This window comes from Aulonocara sp. 'chitande type north' Nkhata Bay, linkage group LG23 (genome assembly GCF_057382095.1).
Source record: "Aulonocara sp. 'chitande type north' Nkhata Bay isolate Kocher_YH1m ecotype deep benthic linkage group LG23, A_spYH_male_GT1.1, whole genome shotgun sequence".
Taxonomy (NCBI): domain Eukaryota; kingdom Metazoa; phylum Chordata; class Actinopteri; order Cichliformes; family Cichlidae; genus Aulonocara; species Aulonocara sp. 'chitande type north' Nkhata Bay.
The window spans coordinates 20,525,384-20,538,873 of record NC_141365.1 but is presented as its reverse complement, the minus strand read 5'-3'; the positions used below and the strand labels follow the sequence as shown (position 1 = coordinate 20,538,873).

Sequence of the window (13,490 nt, the reverse complement as noted above, 5' to 3'; positions counted from 1 at the left end):
AAAATAGACAAGAAAAGCACCTTTCAATATGTCACAGTGCCACTGTGACAATGTCATGAATATTGATGTTTCACAGTTTGTGCACCAGGGGGCACTCTGCAACCGCCCTGCAGTTTTGTTATTCCACCAGCTGGATCATCAAACACAAGAATCAGAAGAATGAGCAATGGAAACTGAACCAATGAATTGAAAGGGAAAATCCATCCATCTTCCACTTATGTGATTTAGGTTGACGGGGAAAAATGAAATATTTCAAAGCTAAAATCAGAGATCAGGATCTTTGTGGAATTCAAGTTCATTGCATCTCTAAAATAGCAGAATAAGTCACACGGTTGTATGTCCTGTCAGAAACTATGAATTAAAGATGATAGCTTAGAACAGCAAATAAATCCCTCTACAGGAAAATATTTAAATGTTCTTTTAAACGACAAGATGGTTGCAGCTGTCAGTCAGTACCACCCTTACAAGAGGAGGTTGGAGGACCCGTTAGAAGCCACGTGGTACTTGTAAGATCTTATAACTTGCCATTGTTCTGCATCAGCCTAACAGAGCTCTACTTCTTTCCTGGTTCACCAGAAGAAACATCACTGCACACGATGCTTTTCCTCCCAGCTGCTGCTCTGTGCTGTCTGTGTTCAGGTGAGTGATTTTATTCAAACACGAGTCCACCATCTGTAACTAACACTGCCATACTAACCTGTCTGTGTCTCTACCCCAGTGATTACTGTGGCTGAAGAGCTGATACAGAATGATTTAACTCTGACCAGGGTAGCTGGAGAAAGTGTCTCCTTCAGCTGTGGTGGGACTGACCAGTGCAGCAGTACTGTTGTATACTGGTACCAGAAGAAAGACACAAGAGATTCATTCAGAATGCTTCTTTCTATTGGTATAAGCAATGGTGCAATAAATCGAGGTTATAACCACCCTCAGCAAAATGATTTCTCAGCAGTGAAAAATCAGGGCAGCTGGGCTTTGGAGCTAAAAACAGTTAAAGACGTTCATTCAGCCATCTACTACTGCTCTTGTTACAAAAGTACTCACAGTGTGAAATCATCCCTGCAGGCTGAACAAAAACCATCAGAGGAAAAGCAAGAAACCACAGCTCCGTCTCAGCCTGAGAGACAACAGTTAGACAAAATTTCAGTACTTTAAATCATAAATCGAAATGTTCATACCGTCAAAGGGTAAAATTAATACTTGTAATTAAGGTTGACAGCTAACTGGGAGTACTGGAAGTACACAATAAAGGTGTATAAGAAAGAAAAAAATGTCTCAGACCAGTTCTATGGGAGGTTTTTCCTCCCATATCATTGAGTTGTATGTTGATGATACTAGTGTTTCCACGCATGGTCTAAAATATTTCAGACTACATTAAGTCCCTTTATGTTCCTCAGTTTGTGTTTGAGGGAACAAATATTTTTAGTTTTGAAGTCATCACAGTTTTAAGACATTTTGTTGACTGACTTCATAGAAAGTGAAGAAAAGATACGACTGAAATAATAAATAAATTCCCCTCTATATTTGAAGGTTAGTGTTTTGCAAACCTCAGTCTCAGTGGAAAACTGCAACACACGCCTTAGCTGTCAGTCAGCAGCAGCACTGACAGCTGCAGCAGTTAATGGGAGGTTGTAGGAGTTGTTAGAAACACGTGGTCCTCGTCTGATCATATAAATTGTCCTTGTTTGGCCTCGTTTCTATCAAAACATCACTTCTCCTCAGATTCACCAGAGGAAATGTCACTGAACACAACGGTTCACACAATGCTTTTCCTCCCAGCTGCTGCTCTGTGTTGTCTGTGTTTAGGTGAGTTTCAACCCAACAAAAACTACATGTCAGAAACACCATCAAACTGACATTTTCCTCTCTGTGTCTTTGCAGCGCTGGTTACCATGGCTGCAGAGCTGATCCAGAAAGATTTAACTTTGACTGCGACACCTGGCAAAAAAGTCTCCTTCAGCTGTGGAACTTCCCAGTGCAGTGGCAGTTATGTGCACTGGTACCAGAAGAAAGACGGTGATAAGTTCAGAGTGATTCTTCATATTAACATACGCACTGGTGAAGTCAACAGTGACTACAACCATGCTCAGAGAAAAGATTTCTCAGCTGTGAAAAATGAGAACAGCTGTGAGTTGGAGATAAATGCAGTTAGCCTCGTTCATTCAGCCATCTACTACTGCTCCTGTGCTCAAAGCTCTCACAGTGACAAAACATCCCTGCAGGCTGAACAAAAACCATCAAAGGAACAGCAGCAGACCACAGCTCAGGTTCACACACACACACACTGACGCAGGCATCACCTTTGAAACCAAAACAACTAGTTTGTATTCTATTTATATAAGAAGTAAAAATAATCAAGACCAAAATTAATTCAAGTAGATTCAAAAGATGACACAATTGGGAGTATCAGATAAACTTGTCTTGTGTGTTCACATTCAGGTCAAAAACAGCAGACTGTAAAAATCCACAGAGATTATCTTCTTCTGACAAACATCAAACAGAAGTGTCTATATTTTTTGGAGAAGCAATATTCCTCTATGAGAACAGCAACTGAGGGAAAACCAAAACACCACAACACAGTGATCACAGCTCCAGAAACCAGAAAGCATATAGCTTTGAAAAAAAAAGAAATGAATGAAAAACAACAGTTTGAATCCAAGATTCTCAAAGTATAGCCAACTGGTCAATCACACCCTTTAGTAACATTATAGTTATGACTGTCATCCTCACAAATGTCAGCCAACGCTAAAAGTTACATCACATCCGCGAGTGCAAGCTGTGCTTTGGTGTCTTTTTGGTCGCTTTGATTGTCCAACTCTTATTTCTGTAACCTTGCACATCTGCACAGAGCATACAGGTTGGTTTCTTTTCCTTTACAGTCATTGCTGTCATGTGCTGGTTCTCTACATTTCCATGAAGACTCCTCATAATAATCATGCTGAGATTTGCAGGCAGTTAAACTACAAAACATGCAGCAAGTTTGTATTTTGTCTGAGGAGATTTTTTTTTTTTTTTGTCTCTGCCGATGTTTATAATTTTGAACAAACAGAAGAAACCATTTAGCTGGACAGATATTTGTTCTTAGAAACCAGAGGACGACCAAAGTGCATACTAATATTGTAACACTTGTTGGCTGTTTCTAGGTCCCAAAACATGCTCAGATGGGTCGGCTGGTGCAGTTAAAGTGACTTATTTGCACAGTTTTATCTTTGCAGACCGTTCATTGATTCCAGACAATCGATGTCAGCTGTGTCCACCAGGCTCTCCTGACACTGCCCCTGAACCCACTGCAACACCCCTACTGTGCAGCTGAGCCACAGACTACACGCCCACCACAGCAAATGAATCCTGTTACAGTGCTACTCCATCAAAACATTGTTGAGAAGGTTAATTCTGGAGGAAAACTGCCAACCTGCTGTTTGGACAAGAATAAACTTGTGAAACAAAGGTCAGCTCAGGTAGCTCATCATCTGGAGGCAGAAGTTATGCAGAATATTCAGATTCATGCAGTTTTTACAACATTAATTCATCTCGACTGAACCAAATCATGGAGCTGAATTACACTAAACAGAAATAACAACATGACCCCTGACAGGTGACAAGATTATCTCTTCATCACGGCACCTGTTAGTCGGTAGGATGTATTAAGGAGCAAGTAAACATTTTCTCCTCAAAGTTAATGGTTTAGAAACAGGAAAAAAATGGGCGAGTGTAAGGATTTGAGCAAGTTTGACAAAGTAGTGATGGCTAAGTGACTCTAAGACTCTAGACAACCAGGCTTTTGCAAAAATGCAGGGTTTGTGGGGTGTTCCTGCAGTGGTCACTATGCATTAAAAGTGGTCCAAAGAAGAAACAGTGGTGAACCAGTAACTGAGCATCTGTGGGATCTACGGAACAAACAAGTGTAATCCATGGAGGTCCTTCCTCACAACTTACAAGACTTCAAGGATCTGTTGCTAACATCTCAGTGCCAGATACCACAGCACATCTTCAGGGGTCAAGTGGAATCCATGCCTCACGACTGTTTTGGCAGCAAAAGAGGGACCAACACAAAATCAGGCAGAGTCATAATGTTACGTCTGATTGGTTAATGACATTGCTTTACCTCAGCTGCCACATTCAACATGAGACAGGTTTTTGTACTGGTCTGTGTCACTGTGGGAGAAGACAGGATCTTTGGCTCTGGAGCTAAACTGTACGTAACAGGTAAGAACAAATGAATTAATTTTCCTTACGACTTTCAAAATGACAATTTGTTCAAAGCCAGTTTCCGCTAAGTCCGACTTAAAATGTGTTTCTATTAAGTAGGAAAAAACTGTGAATCTCACTGTATATGTGAGGTATTTATTGGGGTTTTTTTCAGCGTGAAAAGTCCTAAAAGTCTGATGTGAGCAGGATTACAACTAATCCTTATCTAAGAAATTTCAACATCCTTTTATTTATTTTTATATTTGTTTGTAAGCTCAAAAAGATAACAGACTCACTGGGATTTGTGAAAGAAAATCATTAAAATTAAACGTGGACATATTTACAGTAAGTCATAAGCTTATAAATAAAATGTTATTCATATTTGAATCTTAAGACACATTTAAGGAAAGTTTAATGACTACTGACTTAATATTATCTCAAATATTATAGTAGATGTAATTTGGAAATTTAGGACTTGACATCATACTTAAAATAAGAAAAGTTTTGAAATTATATAATAAGCTATGTAATTCAGTATTTCATTACATGTAGTGCATTATATAGAATTGATTGTGTATCCTTTGAGGGCTTTAAGCTATTTTTCACATATTCAAATAATTGCTATTGTTTAACTACATGAAAAAAATTATGTCTCATGTGAACACAATGAAAAAAGTTCTGAAGTTTCTGATCTAATGATGTCTCGGTCTCTCTCTCTGTGCATACTGGAAATTTCTTAAATGTCATTTTAATGTCATTAAAATGTCATACAAAATATTTAGTTAATCGCAATATAGATTTAAAAAATCCCCTGTACAAATATTTCTTCATAAATGTTTTCAGCTGAAATTACTGTAATATGTATATACTAACCTTGTATATTTTAAGAGATTATAGATGCCAAATATAAAATCATTATGAAAACAAAGATACAATTAAATTCTGACATATTATAAAAACTGATATAGAAATATTCACATCGTATATATGAAATCTTATTTGCAACAGTTTTAGAATAATTACAAACTATATGCTTCAAATATATACAGAAACTATAATGTACAAAGTACGCGTGCTTTCATTATCAATACTGCTGCCATGATATGTGAAGGATGTGATTTATTTTTACATCTATAGATGTGTTACATTGTATTGTTATAATTTAAAATTGTGATAACAGACGTAAAGGACAAAGGAGTTAATTGTATTAAATATTGTGTGTTAATAAAAGCAGTTTAACTTTGATAAATATAATTCTGCCTTTAATATTTAATATTACATTGTACATTATAACAATAAATCATCTGAATATTGTTAAGTGTTTAAAATGAGCCATTACACGGCCGATAGGCACTGATTGGTAGTTTGGTGATTATGAAGCTTCTCAGGTCACACTGAGTGAAATTCTGTGTCTGCTGTCAAACTTCAGCTACGCCGGTAGCAAAGCCCACGGTGACAGTGTACCAAGCAGCATCCAGTGATCATCTGGAGGAGAAGAGATCCCTGCTGTGTGTGGCCTCACAAATGGTTCCTCCTGTGGTCAAGATCACCTGGAAAAGCCAGAAGCAGGACGGATCTCCGCTGGCGGCGCCCCCTGGTGACACAGAACAGCTGGACATCATAGAGTCCGATTACACTGCCAGCATCTTGTTGATCCATCAGCAAGACGAGAACTCACATACATATGGCTGTTCTGTCACACACGAGGGGGGGACGGTGGAGGGTCAAATAGAGGAAGGTAATGAAAGTTTGTTGCCTTTTCAGCATGAAATTAGCTACGCAGCTACTCAAATGTGACTTTTCTGTTTCAGGAGTTTCTCAAAGTCCACCAAAAGAACTTCCACCAGATACACTTTCCACCAATCAAACTTTAACAGAAGGTCCATCATCAGAACATCCCGTGTCTCAAAAACAAGTAAAACTGCTCTGCCTGGTGTACACGGTGCTGATCACGAAGAGTCTGGTGTACTGCTGTGGAGTCTCTCTGCTCAGGCTCATCAGACGCAGCCGCAAACACGCAGCTGACTGACTGTTTCCTTCTTCTTGGCTTATCGCTTTTCATATCGTTTATCACTCAGGATTTAGAAAAGTCTGTAACAGTGCAGCATTTTGGTTGTTTTTTTACTTTCTTTTTTATTTCAATATTAAAAAAAGAGCTGAAACAGAAAAGGCTGAATTATTAGCTCCCTAGTAGATGATTCATCATTTATAGCATTTGTTTAATTAAAACAAAGTGTTGCCTGCTCTTCAAAGTATTTCTCTGCAATATTCCGAATAAAGCAAACAAAAAAAATCTTGCTTGTTTGAGTTTAATTTTGTAGAAAACTGCGAGAAACAGCAGCACTCCCAATATATGCTGATAGGCAACGAGCAGTGGTAAAAGAAGAACAAATGTTTAATGAGATACAAACAGGATTTTAAAGAAGATGAGAACATGAAACCATAAATCTGTTAGATAAAAAAACATGCAGGTGTGTCTGAGCCTTATTTTTAGTTCACTATCATTGGGACTGCATAGTCATCACATGATGTGATATCATAGTGTGGAAGTAAATGTTCAAAATCATAATGTTCCCTCACAAAATCACAAATTCCTTCCAGATGCAATAAAATTGTTAAACACAATGACCCAATATTTATTTGAATATGAAATTATAAATGTTAAAATAAATTAAAATTAGAGTTCACCTTGATTGGTTTCATTTTGTAAAGGACATATTTAGCAGATGCATTTGTGAACTCTCACCAATGTGTTTGTCATTCAACAACAATTAGTTCTATGACCTAAAATATTATTTAATATGTTCTCCATGATTCGAAGCAGATAAAACTATGAAAGCAAACTCCAGTTTTAAGCTCTCTCCTCTTTCAGACATTGCAAATCAAATGTTTCTTTATACAGATAGTGTGGTTTTCTTATTAAAGGAAACAGAATAAAAACTGTCTAACTAAAGGAACCAAACTATCAGGAACCCGTGGATGTTGTTTTCTGGACTCAGTCTTAAAAACGATATCATCTTTACACCAGCTTTATTTGGACTGTGTGGGGTTTTTTACACATGCACATATATATCCTGCAGTGTCTGCATATCTATATATCAGTTATGTAAATTATGTGTCATTGTGTGTTCCATGTGAGATTGTTTAAAGCCTCTGAACAATGTCATGATATCAGTGCAGCTGTTAGCGCTGCGACCCCATAGCAGCGTCCTTTAGCTTTTAAAACTAACATGGATCGCTTTTCAACTTTTTAACTGAATCTCTTTCAAACAGCTTAAAGTCTGTCAAATTGTTTTAGTTTTTATAAATTTTCCTTTTATTTGAATTACCCTGAATACTGTATTTACTTTTTCTACTAAACATTCTGTATTAATTTCATCAATCGTACTTCTATTTTTTTGCTAACTTTTGAAAATGACTAAAACTGAAGTATTCTGGTAGTTAAGGGGACAGATGGTCCTAAGAGTCAAGACTACACTACAACGAATTCAAACACCTGACTTTGTTAAAGCTGCGCAGTAAAAATAAATATACTTTAAACAAGCAGCAGAAAACACCAAATGTTGATGAAATATTTCTTGATGCTGACATCTAATTTTCCACCAGCATACATGAGCTAAATACTGAAAGCCCTGATTCCAAACTTATCATTGTTTCATTTAATGTGTTTAGGTGGAGCAAGTAAAAACATGATCAAGTGGAAGTGAAATAAAAACATGTGAGGTGAAGCGCTGGTGTTTGTTTCGAGAAGAACAATAAGTTGTTTGTTTCAGCGGTTTCCAAGTCTGTCTCTGTGTGGTTTGTCTTCTCATACGAGCAGGATGTCCGAGACTCAGCGCTGAACTGTTCTCATGCGATCACTTCATAAACTTTAAATTCCTATAATACTGTTTAACTGTGATTTCTTCCATATTCTATGCATGAATGGTGCTATTTGCACCAAAAATCTCTCACATATACTTTTAAGTTGTGTTCGTCATTATTGACCACTAAAGTCGAACCTGCATTCATGTGAATAAGCACGTGACCTCATCTTGAATGTAACACTAGTGTAGCTCAGATTAACCTTAATGCTGGTTTGTACAGCTAACCTAAAATTCATCCTAATGACTGATTTTAATAAACACCAGCTTAGATGTTGTAGGACCAACATTATTAAAGACAAGTTTGTGTTCCCTGTATTGGTTTTGTAGGATGCAGCTGACCTCACTTCTAATGTTTGGTGAAAAAAACAAAACAAAACCTAAACAAACAAAACTTTATTCGATTTCATCATTATAGCACACGGAGTCACTGCAGTGAAGGGGTCTGAATACTTTCTGGAATTATTGTGCAACTGTGGCTGTTGCTGTAACTGTCACTGTGACATTAAAGTGAAAACCCCCAACTCGCACAGAAACCCACACAGCCCAGCTGCTGCACAAAGGGAAGCTCTGATTGGCTGTTGACTTTCTTTTCTGTCCTAATAACCGCTGAGAACAGATCCATATCTGCTGCTGCACCCCTCTATCTCATTCTTTTCCACTGAGCGCTCCACCCACTCAGAGCTGAACTGACCCCGTCTGACCCACCTGCTACATCATTTACTTTTTATTATTCATTTGCTCTTTGTTAATGACTGACAAGGTGTTGCTACATTAAATAAATCGATGGCACAAAGCTTGTATTGAATCAGCTGTTTTGGACAATTTCAAGGTTGATTTAAAAACCTTTAGAACTTTTAATCCAACCACCAGAGCAACGTGTTAGCAGCTTCAAATTAAGAAGCAACACAGATTCTTACAGTTACTTTTTCTGGATGAAATTACATTTTATGTGTGTGTATCTGTGTTTGTTTGTGCATGGTAGTGAACCAAAAATATGTAATAAAAAACCCTGAATTATACACATGAGACGTTATCTATCCAAATAACTGGGGTTTAAAACTTCTAACTCTATATCTTTGTGTCTCACAAGATTATTGATTATTAAACGGGTCATTCATCTCAAATCAACACCGGTCTTCTACTCAACCATCTCAAATTTACATCAAAATGTTGTGACACAAAGTTTGAACATGTATAATGGTTGCTGACAAATTTTAGATTCATAAATCAAATTGTTCTCTCTCTCTCTCTCTCTCTCTCTCTCTCTCTCTCGATCTATATATAGATCTATATCTATAGATCTATATAGATCTATATCTATAGATCTATATAGATATATATCTATATCGATATATATATATATCCCTTTCTAGCTCTCACAGCTAGAAAGGGACTGCTCTCACAGCTAGAGATTGACGAGGTACAACACAAATGCTACGGCAAGGAGGAGTCAGGACGCCAGGTCAGGGGGGCGATATCATCACCCCCACCCGAGATTGGGTACATAGCCCCAAGTGCGATAGGAGAAGGATCGTTGAGTGCGAGAGGAACTGACCTGAAAAATAGGATCATGGCCAAGCTTGAAACCTGGATCCCCCGTAGCCGGTCACCAAGATTACGTGAAGTACCCTCAGAAGGTCTGCTAGATGATGTTAATGCAGCACTACGGGCAATACCTACAACCACGATTACCGACACTAACAAGCTGATCTACAATACGGCAGCAGTGATCAGTGAGATGCTTGGCTACAAGATGAACAGCCACAAGGGGCAGTACCCTCCATGGAGAAGGAGGCTAGAGGGCAAGATCAAAGTAGCACGGAGGGAGGTTAGCCAACTAACGGAGTTGCAGAAAGGTAAGACAAATAAGGTGCCTAAGAAATACAGCAAGCTGTCCATACCTGAGGCCTTGGAAACTGCCAAGCAAAGACTCACAGCCTTGGCCAGCCGCTTGAGGAGGTACACCAGAGAGATAGAAGGCAGGAGAATAAACCAGCTGTTCTCCACAGAACCAGCAAAGGTGTACTCTCAGTGGCAAGGGAACAATAAGAGAACAGCACCACCAAGGCTGGAGACGGAGCAATACTGGAAGAGCATATGGGAGAAGGATGCAGCCCATAACGGCAATGCTCAGTGGCTAGAGGATCTGAGGGCAGACCACAGCAACCTCCCTGAACAGGGTCCAGTAACCATCACAGTGGCAGATATCCAAGAAAGGGTCTCCAGTATGAAGAGTTGGACAGCACCAGGGCCCGACATGGTTCACGCCTACTGGCTGAAGAAGCTGACTGCACTCCACGAGCGTCTGGCAGCACAAATGAACCAGCTGCTAGTTAACGAGAGACACCCGGAATGGCTAACTGAAGGCCGGACGGTCCTGATCCCCAAGGACCCCAAGAAGGGACCGGTCCCCTCCAACTACCGACCAATAACCTGCCTCAGTACCACATGGAAGCTCCTGTCAGGCATCATATCGGCTAAGATGAACAGGCACATGGGTCAATACATGAGCGGGACACAGAAAGGAATTGGCAAGAATACCAGAGGCGCAAAACACCAGCTACTGGTAGACAGAACAATCAGCCGAGACTGCAAGACCAGACTGACCAACCTGTGCACTGCCTGGATTGATTACAAGAAGGCCTATGACTCAATGCCCCACAGCTGGATACTGGAATGCCTAGAATTGTACAAGATCAATGGGACCCTAAGAGCCTTCATCAGGAACTCAATGGGGATGTGGCGTACAACACTAGAGGCCAACTCCAAGCCCATAGCACAAGTCACCATCAAGTGCGGGATCTACCAAGGAGATGCTCTGTCCCCACTGCTGTTCTGCATAGGCCTGAACCCCCTCAGTGAGATCATTAACAAGACTGGCTACGGATACAGACTACGGAACGGAGCAGTTGTCAGCCACCTCCTGTACATGGATGACATCAAGCTGTATGCCAAGAGTGAACGAGACATCGATTCACTGATCCACACTACCAGGCTATACAGCAATGACATTGGAATGTCGTTCGGACTGGAGAAGTGTAGCCGGATGGTAACAAAGAGAGGGAAGGTAGTCAGAACTGAGGGGATTGAACTACCAGAAGGCAACATTGCAGACATAGAGGACAGTTACAAGTACTTGGGGATCCCGCAGGCGAATGGGAACCATGAAGAGGCCGCTAGAAAAGCTGCAACCACCAAGTACCTGCAGAGGGTCAGGCAAGTCCTGAGGAGTCAGCTGAATGGTAAGAACAAGATCCGGGCCATCAACACGTACGCCCTACCCGTGATCGGGTACCCTGCTGGGGTAATAGGCTGGCCAAAGGAGGAGATAGAAGCCACTGACATAAAGACAAGAAAGCTCCTTACCATGCATGGAGGGTTTCACTCCAAGTCCAGCACCCTGAGGCTGTACGCTAAGCGGAAGGAAGGGGGCCGGGGACTGGTGAGTGTCAGCACCACAGTCCAGGATGAGACAACGAACATCCAAGAATACATTGGGAAGATGGCCCCAACTGACCGAGTGCTCAGTGAATACCTCAGGCAGCAGAAACCCAAGAAAGAGGAGGGAGACGAGGAACCATCATGGAAGGACAGGCCCCTGCACGGTATGTACCACCGGCAGATAGAGGAGGTGGCTGATATCCAGAAATCCTACCAGTGGCTGGACAAAGCTGGACTGAAAGACAGCACAGAGGCACTAATCATGGCAGCACAAGAACAAGCTCTGAGCACAAGATCCATAGAGGCTGGGGTCTATCACACCAGGCAAGACCCCAGGTGCAGGCTGTGTAAAGATGCCCCAGAGACAATCCAGCACATAACAGCAGGGTGCAAGATGCTAGCAGGCAAGGCATACATGGAACGCCATAACCAAGTGGCCGGCATAGTGTACAGGAACATCTGTGCCGAGTATAACCTGGAAGTCCCGAGGTCAAAATGGGAGATGCCCCCAAGGGTGGTGGAGAATGACCGAGCTAAGATCCTGTGGGACTTCCAGATACAGACGGACAAAATGGTGGTGGCTAACCAACCGGACATAGTGGTGGTAGACAAACAGAAGAAGACTGCCGTAGTGATCGATGTAGCGGTTCCGAATGACAGCAATATCAGGAAGAAGGAACACGAGAAGCTGGAGAAATACCAAGGGCTCAGAGAAGAGCTCGAGAGGATGTGGAGGGTGAAGGTAACGGTGGTCCCCGTGGTAATCGGAGCACTAGGTGCGGTGACTCCCAAGCTAGGCGAGTGGCTCCAGCAGATCCCGGGAATAACATCGGAGATCTCTGTCCAGAAGAGCGCAGTCCTGGGAACAGCTAAGATACTGCGCAGGACCCTCAAGCTCCCAGGCCTCTGGTAGAGGACCCGAGCTTGAAGGATAAACCGCCCGCAGGGGCGTGCTGGGTGTTTTTTTTTTAATCTAGATATATAGATAGATATATAGATAGATATAGATAGATATATAGATATAGATAGATATATATAGATATAGATATATATAGATATAGAGATATATATAGATATAGATATATATAGATATAGATATATATAGATATAGAGAGAGAGATAGATATCTCTAAATATCTCTCTATATCTCTCTCTATATCTATATCTCTCTAGTTCCCACCAATTGAGCACTGCGTGGCACAACCGACATTCTGTTTTACTTTTGTCCATGACACGCTTACCTTCAGGGTCATGCTTCACATGAAAACCAAGATAGTTCCAAACGCCATATCTGAATGAGGGTGGGGGAGGTTCAATTTCAGGTAGCGTTCAGGCAGTTGCCATGTTGCAACGAGCTTAGCTTCTGTCTTGCTAGCTTGTGCTGTGCTCAGTCGATCTGCGCTCGACAGTGCAACCTAGGCGGAGTAGTCAAACGCAGATCCACTGAGCGCTCAACACAGACAGCATCGTCAGAAGAAAAGTTGATAAAATAAATAAAAATTTTTGTATTGTTCGATACATATGCGTACCGAACCGAAAGCACTTTATCGAACGGTTCAATAGTGATACGAGTATTGTTGCACACATATATATACATACATACATATACACTTATATATACATATATATACTAGGGGTGCAATGCATTTAGGACGTTTTTTACTCACTTTATGTCTCTTCCACGATGTTATTTCTCTCTCCAACAACATAGGTTTCAATTAGATTAGCATGACCAATTATGCAAATTAGGCAATGACATCATTTAGCAACTTCTAGCAACTTTTAGGACAACCAATAGCGATTTTCCTTACTGAGGAGTTGGCAACACTGTTTGGAACTATTTTGGTTTTCATGTGAGTATGACCCTGAAGGTAAGCGCGTCATGGACTAAAGTAAAACAGCATGTTGGATGTGCCATGCAATGCTCAGTTACAGTGGGGCAAAAAAGTATTTAGTCAGCCACCGATTGTGCAAGTTCCCCCACCTAAAATGATGACA

General features: G+C 40.7%; 1 protein-coding gene across 1 annotated transcript; it reads left to right on the top strand.

The window, feature by feature from the left end:
• Window positions 1-1,669: 1,669 nt before the first annotated feature.
• LOC147301623 (immunoglobulin lambda-1 light chain-like) lies at window positions 1,670-6,464 on the top strand. Its single transcript, XM_086282076.1, has 4 exons — window positions 1,670-1,803; window positions 1,879-4,203; window positions 5,615-5,923; window positions 5,997-6,464. The coding sequence occupies exons 2-4, from the start codon at window positions 4,122-4,124 to the stop codon at window positions 6,212-6,214; spliced, it is 609 nt and encodes a 202-aa protein (XP_086138202.1). The 5' UTR covers window positions 1,670-1,803; window positions 1,879-4,121; the 3' UTR covers window positions 6,215-6,464.
• Window positions 6,465-13,490: the final 7,026 nt, after the last annotated feature.

What these genes read in the sequence shown, in the direction of transcription:
- LOC147301623 (XM_086282076.1), top strand. Translation starts at nt 4,122, where the DNA reads ATGAGACAGGTTTTTGTACTGGTCTGTGTCACTGTGGGAGAAGACAGG. An exon ending in AGCTAAACTGTACGTAACAG is followed by an intron (nt 4,204 to 5,614) that starts GTAAGAACAAAT and finishes GTCAAACTTCAG; the next exon opens with CTACGCCGGTAGCAAAGCCC. An exon ending in GGAGGGTCAAATAGAGGAAG is followed by an intron (nt 5,924 to 5,996) that starts GTAATGAAAGTT and finishes TTTCTGTTTCAG; the next exon opens with GAGTTTCTCAAAGTCCACCA.